This window comes from Leptidea sinapis, chromosome 26 (assembly GCF_905404315.1).
Source record: "Leptidea sinapis chromosome 26, ilLepSina1.1, whole genome shotgun sequence".
NCBI lineage: Eukaryota > Metazoa > Arthropoda > Insecta > Lepidoptera > Pieridae > Leptidea > Leptidea sinapis.
In genome coordinates, this window is record NC_066290.1 from 6,549,820 (window position 1) to 6,569,285 (window position 19,466).

General features: G+C 35.4%; 1 protein-coding gene across 1 annotated transcript; it reads right to left on the reverse strand.

Moving 5' to 3' along the window:
- Positions 1-19: 19 nt before the first annotated feature.
- On the reverse strand, positions 20-19,356 carry LOC126972535 (E3 ubiquitin-protein ligase synoviolin). The gene is made up of 11 exons (XM_050819367.1): positions 19,038-19,356; positions 18,872-18,964; positions 18,644-18,796; positions 17,631-17,825; positions 16,377-16,561; positions 15,136-15,278; positions 7,845-8,087; positions 4,753-4,877; positions 3,380-3,498; positions 1,281-1,514; positions 20-207 (listed from the first exon to the last, which is right to left on the reverse strand). The coding sequence occupies exons 1-11, from the start codon at positions 19,176-19,178 to the stop codon at positions 141-143; spliced, it is 1,698 nt and encodes a 565-aa protein (XP_050675324.1). The 5' UTR covers positions 19,179-19,356; the 3' UTR covers positions 20-140.
- Between the last annotated feature and the right edge of the window lie 110 nt (positions 19,357-19,466).

Here is a 19,466-nt window from a genome sequence, read left to right on the forward strand (position 1 = left end):
CATATGCGTATAACTCATATTTACAAGAACATAAATACATTTTATTTTCGATTAACATACATAAGTTTACACATACCAAAACGCTTTGTACAAATACAATCAAAAATATACGAATCATGTTATCGAGTTCAATTCAATCCTTAGTCTAAACTGAATTTCTGTAACCGCCGTCTTCTTAGTTCTCGGGCATCCGCGTCCTCACCATTACTGAAACAATATTTACATTTAGAGATATATTTAACACACCATCATTAATTACTTATTAATTTAATTGAATATAAGAAATAAAAGGTAACATTAGCACATGTGAAATGTTGTTATTGAATAAAATGTCACAAATGTCAGAAAAAACAAGATGGCGCATAACCGAAAATCGTGACGATGATGCTATAAAATTTCTCTCGTACGTCAAACAAGAAGTTTCACTTGAATAAAATGAAATGGTATTTTTCATTGCTCATACTCGGAAAGTAATGTTTTGATCTGATTATTGGGTGGAAAATGCTGCTTCCCTCCATAGAGAGGGAAAAAAAACAAATTACTTCCCACCTAAGGGCAGGAATGAACTTTAAAAATAGAACTGCCGTGAAGAGTTTTATGTAAAAAAATAACTAATTAAACAAAATGCTGCGGCCATGGTACTTTCTAAACAGCCAGTGTGAACTTAGCGCAAACTTCTTTGAGCTTAATAAACCGCAACAATTACGCGGTAAGTTCCATATTTGAAATTTAAAATAATTTTTCTACGACTTGGTAATTTAATTAATTAATTAACAAACAAATGCCATAAGTTCTCTAGTTGCCACTAATATGGGCGGGAAATGTATTGTTTATATACTTATTTCTGGTGATTGGTTTTATTTTTACTTCAAGGAATGGCAAACGTACACCCACACTGCTAAACCAGAAAATTACAGAATATACCAGCATCTTAGCAAATTATATAAAAATGTTTTTTTTTTTCTTAAGTTGACATTAAAATATTTAGTCTAGATTAAAACATGGAAATATGTATGTATTAAAGAATCTATCATTTATACAGACACGATCACTACTAAAGTATACTAGCTAACCGGACAGACACTGTTCTGTCAAAAGAAAAAAAAATAAGTATTCGGTAATTTGTTGAATTACTCCATAACATTAATCCATGCCTTAAAATGAACATTATTATATACAGGAATCTTTAGGTTCTTTTATTTATTTTTTCAAAATATTTTCACTCAGCCTTTAAGATATTGTGAAATCATTGTGTATACAATGATGTTAATGCAACCTACCTCTGAGCACTTTCCGTGTTTATGTGTTCCACTTGATCAAAATCATCCACAAAGCCATCAGTGCTAGTGGACGGCCCCGGGGTGGGTGTGATGTTGAAACTGCTCGGGGCCACCTTGGCCGGGGTGGGTGTGATGTTGGAACTACTCGGGGTCACGTTAGCCGGTGTGGGTGTAAGGTTGGAACTACTTGGGGTCACCTTGACTGGTATGGGGGCTGGCGATGGTTCTGATCTGCTGCAATTATAAAATTAAATATAATTAAGGACATTTTTATGTTTTTTTTATGACAAAAAGGGAAGATACGAGCAGGATGCTCAACTGATAGTAATTGATACGACCTGCCCATTAAAATGCAGTGCCGCTCAGGATTCTTGAAAAACCCCAAAAATTCTGAGTGGCACTACAACTTCACCTTGAGACATAAGATGTTAAGTCTCATTTGCCCAGTAATTTCACTAGCGACGGCGCCCTTCAGACCGAAACTCAGTTATGCTTACACATTACTGCTTCACGGCAGAAATAGACGCCGTTGTGGTACCCATAATCTAGCCGACATCCTAATAAGGTAATTCCATCAAGGTGCTAACGTTAACTTAATTTTTATAATCTGTTAAACTTATATACCACAGAAAATATTCAAGGAACGTTCAAATCTAGTTCGATCTTCAAAATTAATGCTCAGTAAATACAGCAAGTCGCTCGCTAACAGCCTGGCGCAACTCTCTAATAAACTCGAATATGTATGGCATTGCACTAAAAATAATGGCGGCAAACGCTGTCTCGCTCTAACATATATTCGACTCTTTTATTTGTTTTGGTCTGAGTGTCATGTGACATGTCATTCGTTAAAAATAAAAGTGACTGTTAACAATTTTTGTTACGAATTTTCGTTTTCTTTTACTTTATTCGTGTATTATTCAGGGTAATGTGCTTAATTATTTATATAATTAATGCGTAAGACATTCTAAGCTATACCATGTAATAAAAAATGTGTAAAATATGTGGTTTTACATCTGGCTGGTCAGATGGGAGTAAGAGAATTTACATGGCTAAATTCTTTTTGGATAAAGAAAGGTAAGAACTTATGAATAAATAATAAGCTAATAAAGAATGATTAAAGTGATAGAGTATTGATTTAATTCATCAAGTATAAAAATTATAATATTATAAACCTATCTGTAGTGTTTGACACTTTTTTTATCGATTGTCGATATTTTATTTTAAATTATTATTAAATTTATTTTTATTTCATTTTTATGGTATCTATATTTTTGATTAATAAGTTTATTGATCAAAAAATATTTTATAAGATTATTAACCTTTAAAATCCTTTTTATTATATTGTGATTATGATGTGCAAAAAAATATTTAAAGCCTAAAAATTTGGGTTAACTAACTTCTGCTAATATTTAATAATTAATTAATTTCAGATTTAGGACCCTTGCCTACGACTTTATTGCAACATCTGAAAAACGAATACCAAAGACTGTCTCAGCCGAAACTACAACGCAAAACAAAACTAATTATTAAATATTAATTATGTTAATTGTTATTTTCTTTGAGATCCCTTAGAACGTATCCCTTAGTTTAAACTAGGTAGATTGCTTTGCTTAGGTCAATAACAAATTAACAAAAGAGAACCTTAAAATTAGACATTATTCATATTAATTTATATATATATTATTATTATTAGTTAATTTATCGATAATAAATTATGTATTGATTCCAACCCTATATATTTATTATATTGGCAACTCTGATATTTCGTCATTAGTTGATTATGTTGGTATCAAGATTTAGTACAATACAATACAAGCGACATATCTCATTATTTTGTATGGCACTCCCGTCTCTTGAACGTAGTGTTTAAATTCTCTTTGCACGTTACTGACACTAAGAAACATACGAGTGTGAAGACAATGCAAATTCTCGTCTTTTCTCGCGACAAGAATCGACAAAATCGGTGAACAGTTCGAAAACCCGCGAATATTATTGTAGAAGGTGTCTTATTATCATAAAAAAAAAATCTCGTGTCTCGCATCTCTTGCGTGAGTGACGAGCGGGCTTTATGAAGTTCCAACAGGTTTACAACAACTCACTTGGGGTCGGTCTGCGTGGCGATATTGGCACAGTTGAGCGGCAGGTGCGACACGACGGCGGAGTACTGCTGCATCAACAGTACAGACGCGTCTAGCATCGCCTGGATCTCACGCAGCAACTGTAAACACCACACACATTTATACTAACCTTATATTACTAACAAATAACATCCTAACTAACCTAAGAAAATGTGCCGGACCTCAAATCCGGTATATCTTCCGTTGTTTCGGTCGATACCAATGACCGAAAGGTCGGTAAGACCATGGGAAGGAGGTGGGTTATGTCCCTATTAACCTTACATTACTTATACGAAAATTTATTGCAGTAGGCGTTCATTTGCGGAAATCTTTAATTATCTAAATGATTTGAGTTTTCTTTAGTGTTAATTCCACCAATATTTGCCTTTAAACAATTCGACACATGTTTCGCCTCTACACGAGGCATCCTCAGGACGTGTTGTCTCGCCAAAATCTGGCACGAGACTCAATTAAATTTCAATCAAGAGACTGACAGTTTAAAGACAAATATTGGCGGAATTAACACTAAAGAAAACTCAAATCATTTAGATAATTACTTTTACGTCTAGATACTGTGGCAGATGTGAACACATCGAAAAAAAAAATGAAGTTGACTGTTAACCTGCATTTTGAGCAATGCACGCACACAACACTATGTGACATACAAATGCACGACACGCCAGACATCAGGATATCACCCCACGATCCGGATATGTGGCGTTCCTCCACAGTGCGGTTTTCAAGTCACTTTCTTCCACGTACTACAAAGCTGTGGAATGAACTTCCTTGTGCGGTGTTTCCAGGACTGTACGACATGGGTACCTTCAAAAAACCGCTCGTTATCTTTTTAAAAGGGCCGGCAACGCGCTTGTGTTTTTCTGGCGTTTCATTATCATCCATAAAAATGGCAATATTTTTTGGTCTTCGAATTCTAATGCGAAAATTTATGTTTCAGACCCGAGAAGAACGGGCGCAAGAAACTCAGTGGGTTTTTTTTGTTTCATCCCAACATAATATCTTCAGTAAAATTTATTATTAAATAGCCTGAGGGCCGAGGCTCCATTCTCAACCTATGGTATCATTATGAAAGCCTATTGCTTTATAGTAATCTTTGCCACACAAGTTTTTTTCAACAATTCATTTGAATCTCGTCTTTTCTGGGATCTCCTTCTAAAAGCATATACATTTTCCAAAAAAAAAAGATTTATTAACTTGACTTAACCGATAATCCAATCCAATAAAGGTTGGGATTTAATACAGCAAGATTCCAATAACCTTACCTGGTGGTGTCATACTACCGCTGGTACAAACTAAGCTCTTAATGATAAAATCTCCGAATATTAAAGGGACCATACATGCAGGCGAGCCTCGATGTGTCTTCTTTCAGTTCCCTCCATCCTCTGCAGCTCCTCTGTGGTAAGGGTCGCCAGGGACGCGGGTCGCGGCGGGGGAGGGTGCGCAATGCCCCACGCCATCATAGCTATAAATATTTAAAAACCGCATCAATATTTGCATGCGCGATAAAATGACACTTGCCTCGAAACCGAGATCGTCGACTCGCAACTGTGACGTCACCGATTTAGATATCAATCACGAGTCATCTGAATATTTCCGCCGTCAAACTAGTTTTAAACATCTAGATAGCCATTACAATTGTGCCGTAATCGAAGAAACAACAAGAAATCCCTTTGAAACTATCTATACAAACACAGTTATTTTTTTTCTACTTTATCTCAATTGACAGAAACCAGTGCTTGTCAAACAATGCAGTCTTCTTGCCAAACATATTACTGCCGACCGCAACAGACCTGCTATAGCTGTCTGGTGTTGTATATCTGCTTCAATAAAAAAAAGTTTGCTGTGATGGTGCCGACTCCTAGTTGCTCACAAAAGAAAACATCAACAAAATACAGGTGGCCAGAGTGTAGCAGATAGATAACTGACAGTATGCCAATCAGTGGCCGAAAAAGTATCAAATGGCTAGAAGAAAAAGCAAAGTCGCAGATGTTGTGAAAGGCATAACAAAAGAAGATTCCTGGTTGGTGCAAGACAATTATAGAAGTAGCCACGGGACGATCACTTCAAATAGGTTATGGGGGGCGAACTTGAGGCGTGTAACCCAGGCTAGTATTAGGCTACCAGATAAGGTCCAAACAGCTTTAGAGGCAAAAAATATGGATTCAATTGATCTTTTGGGATAGGAAAAGAACAACAAAGTCGCAGATGTCGTCAAATGTCACAAGAAGATTCCTGGTACAAGACAAAATATGTAGTATGTACCTTTGGGTGAGAAGCGCCCAAGAGAAAGATGGCAAATGCCATGGAAAGATGACTTCATACTGGGTTATGGGGGCGAACTTGATGCGCGTAGTCAGGGCTTGTGTTATATTGGGGATTATTATGGCACCAGCTAAAGATCCAAACGGCTAGAAGGAAACATAAGGAGCTGCGTATTTTTTGATTTACTGAATCCCAGAGCAGGCGAAAGAAATAGGGGCTCAATCACATACATAGATTTGGATCCATGTCTGTGGGCTAAATAGACCTGTTGGGTTGTTAAATTGAATTATATAGTAAATTTAAGGGTATCGCCGACCCGTTGGACAAAAAAATTAAAATGGCAATAACTTTATAGTAGTACTGCAAAGCATACTAGTCACTAGACTCTTAAATGCCTGTGAGCAACCACAATTTCACACACACTAAAACATCTAAAATTTCTAACGAGAGAAATTGGAGGAGCCTTAACAATTCATTTAAGGCCATACGACAAAAGTGAAGTCATCATTAAGGCAAGGTTAGAGGAAATACAACTGTGCTCACCCAACGAGATTCCCTTAGTCGACTCGAGCAACTAAAATCGGTTAAATTGCGAGTGAGCGTTACAGAGCCGAGAGTACGGCTCCGTGCACCTGAAGAAGTTTTCAGTTCAAAATAAAGAGGCTTTAAAGGCATTTTTTTTCTCAAAATTGATTACTTTGTCATTCTAACACTATCACCACTTCGGAAAGAAATGGCGCTCTGAGAGAGCCTTAAGTATTTTTTAAGAAAAAGTTACATTTTATTTTAGTTAACCTGAGGTTTCAAGACCTTTCCAGATCTCGTTTTCAGGTGGACTGCAGATGAAAACATCATCAGCAGTCCCAATGTAATGTAAAAACAGTTACAATTACACGCGTTTTAATCCTTTAAAAGTGTTTTATTTTAGTTATTTAAGCAACTGTTGTGTAATAAGGTTTATTAAAACACGAATGTGGGATAATAGTATCACATGAGTGTTTTAATACCTAATTATCAATCAATATTAGTATTACCTATCATACAGGACTTGATCTACACCCATAATATGAATCCTATTAGTGATTTTGAAACAGCTTACTGCTAACATTAAAACAGCCAGTCCTAGTAGTAACCTTATATCATCCATTACTGATTATATACAAATAAACTAAATATTAAAGAAACAATTATTTAATTTAGTAGTAATTTCCATTGCAGCGTTTTAAATATCTGGCGATGTGCTGTCAAAACTTGAATCGCTAATTTTTTGGAAGTATAAAACAAAAATATCGAAGAAAAAAGGCGGGGATAATTTACTTTTTTTGAAGGTGCGCGACGTTCTGGTAGTGTGGAACGCCTGTAAACGAAAATGTTCTTTTTTTGAAATTCATATAAATACCGAGCATCGAGCAATAAGAATGTGGCTGTCTGTTGAAACTCTTTGCGCATGAAGGGATCGAAAAAAAAAATAAGGAGTGTTGTTATTAAATTCAGTGTTACAACATTACAACACTTGTTTGAATGGTGTAATGGTTATATATATATTAGGACATTGGGTGTTTTATTGTTGGCAATAAGCTAACTGTTTCAGAATCTTTAATAGAGGTTTTCAAGCATGGGTGTAGATAAAAATGTGTAACACTCGCGTTAATCAAAGAAAATACTATACAATTAGGAAATAAGATCAAACAGGTTTTTTTTTATAACAAGTGACAAATTTTAATAACACCTACTAAAATTCACAAACAAGCTAACATCGAAATAATTAACTTTTAAATGAATTAGATTGTTTAAGCTTCTAAGAATAAATTTCAAACAACACTATGACTAATATTCGAATAGAAATCGGGCAGAGTAACGTCCTAACTAGTCAACGGTTGTAGCGAAAATGTGTCGACTGTCGACGCTTGGGTAGGGAATCGTCGCTTTTCATAGACGTCTTCACCCTGTCACTGTCAACACAATTTAAATAATTACTCACTACAAACAATACGAAAACGGGCAGAGTTTCGGTGAGGATGTTCACAGTCCGACGACAAACGACGAAGTAATGGTCACCAACTGTTCTGCTACCGCTTATATAGCGGTCTGTCCGCTGCAAGTGGGGAGAGGTGACGTCACGTCTTGAAATTTTTCTTGTGTGTCTAAGAATACAATAAGTACTTACGTGGCGGTGGCATGTTGGGGAAGGGTGGGGGCGGAGGGCCGGGTGGCGGGGGCATGTTAGGGGCGTGCGGGGCGGGATTAGGAGGCGCGTGGGGGACGTTGGGAGCGGGGGGGACATTAGCCGGGGCGTCGGGGGCCACGCGGAGCACGTTGAGCCGGCACGTGGGGCACGTCTGTTGTCGCTGGAACCAGAGCCGCAGGCACGCCGCGTGGAATATGTGGTTGCACGGCAGCTTCTTGGCGCCTGACAAATATCATTCAGGGTATTAAAACAGTCACAAATAAAACTAAATTTTGTGAACGATGCGGGGACTCGAACCCTATCGCGTTACGTGCGAGCGCTCTCTCCAACCGAGCCAACCGTTCGAGTGACGTATCGTTCATAAAATTTTGTTTGTGTAACTAATTTTATACGTCATTTATAAATTTTACTCAGTACGAAAGTGATTTTGTTTCTATTTCACGTGTTAACTACCAGAATATTTTTCATCAAATTCATTTTGGACAAAGCTACATTTTCATAGAGGCAATAGAAATCAGATTTCAGGTGGAAGAAATCAAATCTACTTTTAATTATAAACATTTTTGAAAACAATTTTGAAATCAAATGAATAGTTTCAAAAAATATTTAAACTTTTTAAAATATTAGTACGGATACATTGTGTTTTTAACTGCGACGGTATGGGGTAATCCAAATGACTGATTTTATGAACGATGCGGGGCTCGAACCCACGACCTCTGGCGTTCCGTGCCAGTGCTCTGCCAACTGAGCTAACCGTTCGAGTGACGTATCAGGTTATCAACTGTAAAGTAGATCCTGTAGATGAAGCCACAACCTGAGAGTTGAACAAAGCATACAAGATTTTATGACGATACATCACTCGAACGGTTAGCACACTTGGCAGAGTTCGACTCCCGCATCGTTCATAAAATTTTGTTTTAAAATTATATTACTGTGTACCTAGAAGTGAGGATTATCACTTTAAAAACATAACAAAAAGTTAAACTTAAATGTTACAAATACCTTACTTTAATATATAAAATGACTGATTATTTACCCCACAACTTTATGATACTACAGTACCAAATAAGAACTAAATAATAAAATTGACCAATTCACGATATTAAACTTTATTTCTTAGTAATTTCACTTTAAAACAACGCAACTACGACATAAGATAATATTCAGTGCAATACCACTGTGTCATTATTCATTTTAATTGGCTTCGTGATTATGTTATCGGTATAAGAACAATAATATAAACAATTCTCACCGAATAGTATCTAAAAATGGCGTCTCATATGTTCTCCACTGTAAACAAGTATTCCAAATTGTTTACTGTCATCGCTACTAATAACACTTCATCAGTACATAAACCTCATTAATGGTATTATAAAATTGTATTTATTACACCCAATTATCACTGTGTGTCGAACAAGAAATTCTTATCGAGTGGTATTTTTGTAGTGCGATGTTATCGTAAAATTATTGTTGCTACTGCGGAGTTCGTAAATATGCGGAAAGTATTTGCAAACAAACGTGAAATTCATTTTGAAGCGGATACGTCTTAAAATCTGCTTAAATTCGGGAGCCAGTCCAAAAGTGATAATAACAAAACTAGGGTAGGGTTATTCCGTATTATAGCTACTTACCCCCTTATTCATAATAGTCTGCTAACTTAAAGCATTGCTAATTCTCACTCTGTCTTCTTCTATTGACCTAAGTCAGGATGAGAAAAAACACTCCTAAGCGGCTGTTTAAAGTTAGCGGACCATTATGAATAAGGGGGTAAATATTTAGCCATAACCCGAGAGTTGAACAAAGCATACAAAAATTTATGACAATTCGTCACTCGAACGGTTAGCTCAGTTGGGAGAGCACTGGCACGGAACGCCAGAGGTCGTGGGTTCGAGCCCCGCATCGTTCATAAAATTTTATTTGTGTACCGAATATTTCCCATCCATTATAATATTCAATTTAGTTAAGTTATTGTATAATACAACTACAATAAATAGAAAAGAGATAGTTAGTAATATCTAAATTAAAACCCAGAACTGCACATACCAAAGAAGAGGACATTGTCAGTAAATTTTGCCAAAAAACATCTGTCTATAGCAAATACCACCTCCGAGGCAATATATGGCGCTAAACTTCATAATGACAACTACCTGTGACAAATACTATCTTGACTCATATTATCTACAGTTCCCCTCAAAACGAGATCTGAAAAGATCTTGAAACGTTGAGTAAACTAAAATAATAATAACGCAAAAATCTAATGTTAAAACAGTTACAATAACACGCGTTTTAATCCTTTAAAAAGTGTTTTATATAAAGGTGTAACACTCGCGTTATTAAAAAAAACTATGAATTAAGACTTATTAATTGTTTTATCGCTCGTTTACTCTTTGATAGCGTAATAAGTAGTCATGGGGGAAAACGTTATTTTACTGTCACCGTTAAAAACACCGTGACTTTGTCACTTCGATTCCAATGTCTTTTTAGTTCCGGTCTGAGGCAGTCTCTTTCGAATGGGTGGTAGTTTTTGCCGTTCAATAAGTGATTTTGAATCCTATTTTGAATAAAAATATTTGAATTTGCAACACCAGAGGAATTATAAGAGGGTAGGTATACTTACGCGGTTCTTAATATTGTTACGATCTCAATAAGTTAGAGTACAAGTACAGGAGCCCTATTACCAAAATCGAAATACGAAATAAGAAGCTACCCTAGTCTTCATTTACCATAGTTCCGAAAGTGTAGTTTTTATCCCCCTCGAGAGTCAACATATTAAACCTAGTCTATCACTACAGTTTTCAAGTCCCAACAACTCATATGCAATGTGATTTTATGTTATTAATTGATTATTTTCTTATGAGAGTGTAATAGATTTTCAAAAACAATCAAGTAGACTAAGGTTGGGTGTCATCATACTAGCTGTTATAGTTAAGGTTTAAGTCAAATTTAACATTAACAGTATCGCTGACTTTAACATAAACTGCGTAATGCGTTGCACCATCGTATACCTTGGCATAGTAAAAGTTAAAAAGTGAACTATCAAGTCAATATCGAATATTTTTTTGAAACGCTAGGTCGCTATTTTACATCAGCGAAGATTGCACGGTTACGGTTCACAGTTAAAGTTATGACGTCATCTAAAAATTGTCAAATGGCGCAACACAGTGTTTGCTCAACCGGTACTTTCACATGTATATTATTGATAAAGCTAGTTAGTGCCCAGCCTTATATTGATATACAAAACTCCTACTTCTTGAAAATTTATTGAAGTAGGCGTTACTTTGCGGAAATCCATAATTATACAAATGATTTGAGTTTGCTTTAGTGCTAATTCTGTCTCGTGCCAGATTTTGGCGAGACAACACGTCCTGAGGATGCCTCGTGTAGAGGCGAAACACGCGTCGAATTGTTTAAAGACAAATATTGGCGGAATTAACTTTAAATTTACTCCTACTTCTTAACAACGTATTAATATATTCTCAGATATTGTTGTGGTCGATAACACTGTTGCGATATTATTTCCTTGTTGAAAGGCGGAAGAGCAACATACTGTAAGAAGGTTCCACACCAAAAATGAATTTCAACGGATGGTATTGCAGTTTTTGTTGTTTATGTAATGCAAAAAAAAATGAAGTAGGCGTTACTTTGCGGAAATCCATAATTATACAAATGATTTAAGTTTCCTTTAGTGTTAATTCCGCCAATTTCATTTTTTAAAACAATTCGACACGTGTTTCGCCTCTACACGAGGCATCCTCAGGACGTGTTGTCTCGCCAAAATCGGGCACGAGACTGGAATTATGTAATGCATACAATGTTCGAATAATTTTCAAATATTATTTTATACTCCACGATCTTGTAGATTGTTTTTGCATTGGAGTAAAACTTTCGCTTAGATTAGGGACTTCGCCATTTACGGCGCTACATGGACATACATACAAGAAGAAATAAATATTATATGAATGTGCTAATAAAGTTTAGAAACCGGTTATTGCGTTAATATTCAAGACGACCTGTATAGCCGAGTGGTTAGCGATCCTACCTATTAAGCTAGAGGTCCCGGTTTCGAATCCCGGTAGATGCAAGCATTTATATGATGACTATGGATGTTTGTTTCCGAGTCATGGATGTTTAAATGTATTTATGTATGTTTAAGTAAGTATATTGTATTAAATATATCATTGTCTTGTAACCCATAACACAGGCTATATATGCTTAACATGGGGCAAGTTAATTTGTGTAAAAAGTGTGTCAATATCATTATTATTATTTAAATTGAAACATTTTATTCAAAATAGGATATCAAAATCACTTATTGAAAGTCAAAAACTACCACCCATTAAAAAAGGTATGCCTCAGACCTGAGAAGAACGGGCGCAAGAAACTCAGCGGGCTTATTTTTTTTTTTTGCACAATAATATTGTTACATTGTAGTATCGTACAGTAAAACTTACTGTTTAATAGCCTGAGGGCGGTCGCTCCATTCCCAATCTGTGGTATTGTGAAGAAAGTGATCTATGTTACGATCTTGTTGTAAAAGCATATTGCTCCACGAAAAACTTACTAAGTCGACTTAGCCGAGTCGTAGGCATTATAAGTTTATGTCTCTTCCTGGTGTTAACATTATGGTTATGACAGTCTCTAGCAAATTCACTAATGTGCCTATGTACATACATATATACATACGTCGATATAAATAACAACGCAAAACATAGTACCATAGTGGTACGTGTGAGAACTCAGGACTACGGGGTTCGAAATTTATTTATAACCTAGGTCCTAAAGAATCATTAAGAGAAAAATTTAAAGAAACAAACATTTTGACTGTTGCTTCTCAATACATTTTTGATAATGTTTTGTATGTTCATAAGCACATTGAGGAATTTTCTAAAAACTGTGACATTCATAATGTTAACACGAGGAACAAACATAAACTTGTTATGCCTACTACTCGGTTGGGTCGAGTTAGTAAGTCTTTTGTTGGGCGATGTATATGCTTCTACAATATGATCCCAGAAAATGTACAAAACAAATGTGTTACGAAATTTAAAAGAATTGTTAAAAAACGTTTGTGTGGGAAAGGTTATTATAGCATAAACGATTTTCTTAATGACACCACGGACTGGGAATAAAGCGAACACCCTCAGGCTCTTTAATTATAAATGTTTATTGTACGATATCACATTGTAATCCATATTTTATATTAAAAAAAATGCCCGCTGAGTTTCTTGCGCCCATTCTTCTCAGGTCTGAGGCAGTCTCTTTTGAATGGGTGGTAGATTTTGACGTTCAATAAGTGGATTTTAAATCCTATTTTGAATAAAAATATTTGAATTTGTATTTGAAAACACCAGTATAATTCCGCAAATAAATTATACGTCGCAGTCAGTAATATATTTGTTACTATGTACCAATAACACACTTGTATTAATAGCTGACGAATGTACACTTTATCGCTCAGTTACTGAATGCGTTAACGAACCAAGGGTGCTTTTATTTCCACAAGGGAAAGTATCTATTGTTCTTGAAACGTATAGTCATAAACACGAAAGAATAACAACAGGTTTTTGTTTATTACTCTGTTTACAATAACAGCTAGGTACGTAGGTACCCAAGGTCAAGAATTCTCGCAAACATTCGACGTAACAGTATATAGTCTATGTTCATCCGAAATTTTTTGCTAAGTATTTTATTCGTAGATAGAAGATGAACACTAGATTCGCTGACAGCGTATGTAGATGAGGTAGTGATGATACAGATACAGATATTTCACAGACTCAACGCACACTTTCGCACATTTTGTCGGCAGAACTGTAGGGATGTACAGAGATTGTGGTGTATTATTTCGTACTTCAGATATAAAAAAAAAGAAGAATAAAAAGAGAATTTCGGGTTCATCCTATCCTTTCAGAGAGATTATTAAAGGGACTGTTTCATATTCAACATTCAGTTCTAAAACTATATATTTTTTTTAATGATAATAAGTGACGAGACGAGCAGGACGTTCAGCTGATGGTAATTGATACGCCCTGCCCATTACAATGCAGTGCCGCTCAGGATTCTTGAAAAACTCAAAATTTCTGAGCGGCACCACAATTGCGCTCGTCACCTTGAGACTAAGATGTTAAGTCTCATTTGCCCAGTAATTTCACTAGCTACGGCGCCCTTCAGACCGAAACACAGTAATGCTTACACATTACCGCTTCACGGCAGAAATAGGCGCCGTTGTGGTACCCATAATCTAGCCGGCATCCGGTGCAAAGGAGCTTCCTACTGGTCCAAATATATTTGCACACTTCATCCAACAATTTCTTTTTTAAATTTCTGTCATGATACTCTGCCACAGATGTATCATACAGTGCTGGTCTGTTTTCTATTTCTTGTATCAACATCGATACATCGATGTCTAGCGCTATGATACACGTCAATCACTAGAAACTGCGAACTACAAACTAAATTGTGCGTCTTCCCACATCTGCGTTACTGCATATCTGCGATGGACTCCTAAACTAATGAACGGGTTTTAATGGGGATTACTCCATGGAGTGCAGTTTGGTCCAACTTGAGAGATAGGATAGTTTTTATTTCGACTTGGGACCCATAATTATTCTTATTTTCAATATTTGTTTTGTATGGACATATTTTCTATGAGAGAATTTAGTGACGGACGTCTTGACAGTTCCGCTGTGAAACAATTTCATTATAACAACAGGGAGCATTTTTTACGAAATAATTCTTGATGTTTCGAAATATTATTGGCAAATTCCTATAAAACAGTATTTTTTTAACCTATTGCATAGCTTCTATCGCGGGCCTTGAGCGTGGAGACCGAATCCAGAAATTCCGTAACGAAAATAACCTAACACTTACTTACTAGATCTATATAGATATTTCGCCACGGTCATTACAGTTGCCGTGGAACAGCGGTTACACGTATGCTTTTTTACTCACTGCCCGTTTGCTTTTTTTTGTTAATTAATTTTATCAAAAAAAATACTGCATAAATAAATAATTATAATTGCATAAGTTGATAAAAAATGCTATACAATACCGCGGCAGTCCCCGAGTGCCACACGTCTTTTTATTATCAACAGGACAACGTCTATCGGGGCAGCTAGTAATTCTATATGTTTAAATATCACAGACTAAAAATTGCGTCACGGATAGCCTGTCGTCTGCGATGGGCCTTAATAAGAAACCTTGTCACTAGATAAATAAAGTATATTTTCCCGCAAGCTAATTAAAAAAATAATCTGTTTATTAGAGCACATACCTCCAAGCATCTCTTCTCGACAAATAATGCATTCGTTGTCAGCTGCTGCCAGTTCTTCGGTGGTAGCATCCGGGTACAACGTATTCATGTTCCTGATAGCGCGGCGTGAGAGTACCACATCATTGTATGCTCGTTTGAAACTCCTTAAAAGCATAAACAAGAATATGTTTCAATTGTTTTCTTTTTTTGTTTATTGGTTAAAAGAAAAATATGTAATAAAATACCATGAAAGCTTCTATGGGGTTTATCCGGATAAGTTGTCGCTCGTGTTTCTTTTGTTATATCTTATATTACATTTAACCATAACTTAATGGCACTATAGTATAAGTCCGTGTTACATGTGTTTTTGGTCAAAATAATAATACCTACACTTTACCAGTATATATAAAATATTTACCAGAGGGAGGCTCTTTGCACAGGATGCAGGCTAGATAATGGGAACCACAACGGAGGCTATTTCTGCCGTGAAGCAGTAATGTGTAAGCTTTACTGTGTTTCGGTCTGAAGAGTGCCGTAGCTAGTGAAATTACTCAAGGTGACGAGCGCAGTTGTACTGCTGCTCAGAATTTTTGGGTTTTTTCAAGAATCCTGAGCGGCACTGCATTATAATGGGCAGGGCGTATCAATTACCATCAGCTGAACGTCCTGCTCGCCTCGTCCCTAATTTTCATTTAAAAAAAAAAACCTAAATAAGATTTTTTTGTATCACATCAAGTGGAACAATCGCGGCGACTTTGTTCTGGCGCCAAGCAATAATGCGTAATCAACTAGCTAATGAAATTACTGGCCTAATGAGATTTGAACAAGACATACAAGATTGATCAACGATACGTCACTCGAACGGTTGGCTCAGTGGAAGAGCGCCCGGACGGAACGCAGGAGGTAGTTAATAAACTTTGTTTTCAAAATATAATTCTTGTAATGAATCCCAGAAGTGAGTGTTTTATCACTTTAAAAAAAAAATAACAAATTACTGGGCTTATATATGTGTCCCTGTATTCCATATTATGTCCACCTATATAATATGTTTTTTTAATGAGTATATACCTTAGAGTTAGTAATATGCCCTTACATTTGTAGTGTGATTTAGGATTCTTGATACAACCGATGTTGCTTCATATTTAATTTGTATAAACAAATTTGAATAATAACTCCACAACATCTAGTCCAACAAGAATTGAAAAGTGACAAAAATACTTTCAAACACATTAATATCTAGTGTGTACATACATTTGACTAACCTCATTGTTTCATACATTGGCCGGAAGGCAAATAGTGGCAGAGTGTATATCCTAACCATGACAGCAACAAAACCAACATAAAGTAGAACTTTGAAAAAATTGATTGCTAATTCAGTGTACAGTAAAACGGCAGCTTTACTCTCCCACGGTGCATCCCAACGGGAGTCGACAGTATGCAGCAAGTACTAAAATAAAAATAAATTTCAGGAGCACATTTAAATTCCCTATTACTTAACAGATTCATTATTACTTTACAGATTATTTATAATCTTTAATACTTATGTTTAAGGTGATTATGGTTAAATGAATACTAGTATTGAAACAGTGGGAGGCTCTTTTGCACAGGATGCCGGCTAGATTAAAGGTGCCACAATGGCACCTTTTTCTGCTGTGAAGCAGTAAAGTGTAAGCATTATTATGTTTCGGTTTGAAGGGTGCTGTTATCATGGAATGACTGGGAAAATGAGATTTAACATGTTATGTCTCAACAGGACGAGTGCAATTGTAGTGTCACTATGAATTTTTGGGTTTTTCGAAAATCTTAAGTGGCACTGAATTGTAATTAGCAGGGTGTATCAATTACCATCAGCAGAACGTCATGCTTGTCTCGTCCCTTAATGCCGTGAAAAAAAGAGACCACTATAGTCTTTAAGAGAAGTACATCATCATAAGTTCTGGCTATTTCTAACATCTTGATCTACTGTGCACCTATTTTGCATTTTTTCCTCACTGTATATTCTATAACCATAAAAGTGTCAAACAATCAAACATAATATGAATTGGAAACACCTCCCACACACATATGAAAGGCATTGCTTTCGGTTACACTTTTTGAAGAGAGGAAAAATACAATTAATAATATTAATTAACCCATGGTATTATTGAATGTATAACATTTACTGGTTCCAACATAATATCTTTGTCTTAGATTGGCAATAACAACTTTGACAAAATTGTCCATACTATGACATACACAGTATAGACACATCAGTGTAGAATATAAGAAATGTCAAACTAAATTCTACAAGACCTAAAAAGTATCCTTTCTCAAAAAGTGTTACAGAGTTTGTATACCAATATATGAATGAAAAAGTATTTATTGCAATAAAAAATATGGTACAAACACCTGGAAGTGCATGTGTGTGGTGAATGTGACCTTTCATAAAGAGAACACCATACATAAAATTCATTCAATTTATATTCCCTTAATTCAGAGTACTTTACTATTATTCTATAACAAATATCCATTATTACCTTAATAAAAATATAAATAATCATTATATAGAGAATGCTGTACTCAAATCCAAAGACAAGTTGCACAGATGGCCCTTTCTGTATTGTAAACTGATATGCATGATGTATAAAGTAGAAATCTGCCTGAGCCAGCAACAGAAGTAAACTCAATATTCTCACATGAAACAACCACCCAATAACCGGGCTTCTCTCCATCTACAAATAAACATATAACCGTTACATGTTTTCAAATTTAGTGAAAACAAAGAAGCATCCAATAAATACCTAAAATAAGTAAAAACATAACATTCAAATACGAGTAGTAAATGGAAAGGTTCACTAAATTCGACTGTGTTTTCCATCACTTGTGCATGTAAAAAATTACCTCATTACGAAATCACAACATGATTTTATTCATCCAAGTTGTCCCACAACCACAACTTTATTTGCCTTTTAATAAACTCAATATAAAGTTACTCTAAGTTTAAAATTACTTCTCCCTGTAATGTAATTATGTAGTGACAAACATAAGATAAAGACAAAAAGTTTTAAGCTTGGAGTAACTTTACACTGTTTTTTTTAATAATACAGTATGAGTTTCTGGGAACAGCCCTAAATTAGTTAATGGTTACATTACTTTATGCTCAAGTTATATAATTGTACTATGTGTCATTTTAATAACTTTTTGGACTTAGACACATGTTGCTTAGGAATGTGAAACAAAATTATTTTAAATTTGAGTATGCTTTAACCAATTTTATTACTGTAAGATATGATTTAAAGTCAAGACAATTTGCTATTATTAAAGTTGAATAACCAAGGTTGTCAAGTTCATAAAGCAAATAAGTGTGCCACTTCAAATTGGATTCTTATTGGTCCACAGTATTACCAGCCATGGTATTCAGTTCACTATAGATTTTGTTGTGAAATTCGAGTGCACAAAAATATACAAAAAAAATAATTAATAGAATATTTGCTTCATTTAAAAATTAGTTTACTTCAGAATAAGGTATAATAAAATGTAAAGTACTCACATAATCTACTCTATCTTCAGCTAGCCAATGAAATGCTTTCAGGAACAGTAATATTGTAAATAATGCAATAAACTTAGGGTTGAAATCATCTCGAAATACAGTAAAGGCCAAACATGTTTCTGTTATTGCATACCAAGACCTCTCTATGAGATGCTAAAAGATAAAAGTAATATGTAGATAATACCAAATAATTCAAAACATAATTAACGTAACATCATTGTTCATTACCTCAAATTCTGCTGCTCGCAACTGACCAAAGAATATTTTCCTGATAACTTTACCAATTAGTAGAACAAATATAAGAGCCTGCAAATACATTACCTGAAACATATGGTAAACAGTGAAATAAAATTACAACCACGCAATAATTACGCTTCAGGTACTAACTACTTACAGCCATACTAGGATTCGAATTCGTAAGGTACACAACGGAAGGATAAAACTGCTTTTTCTGGTAGTATGCATTGCCGATTACAACAGTTGTAAGGGCAAGGCTAATAGCAGCAGCCACGAGAGCTTTCATTTTTACAATCATCTAAATTCTTAATATTCGCCACTAATAAATTTTTAACAGGTATATGTCTAGAGAAATGCTAGGCACTACAAAACAATATTTTCGTCATCAAATGCATTTTCAAAACATTTCATAGCACAATCACAATTTACAACAGAATGAATGATAACAAAAATTCTACTTTGACGTGTTCAATACTCATTTGCGAGTTGCGACTTTATACCCAAGGTGTCAGCTGTCATGTCTACACTTCTGTGTCACCTGCTACTCTCGGCCTATACCTACCTACTGCCAATACTATAGTGTGCT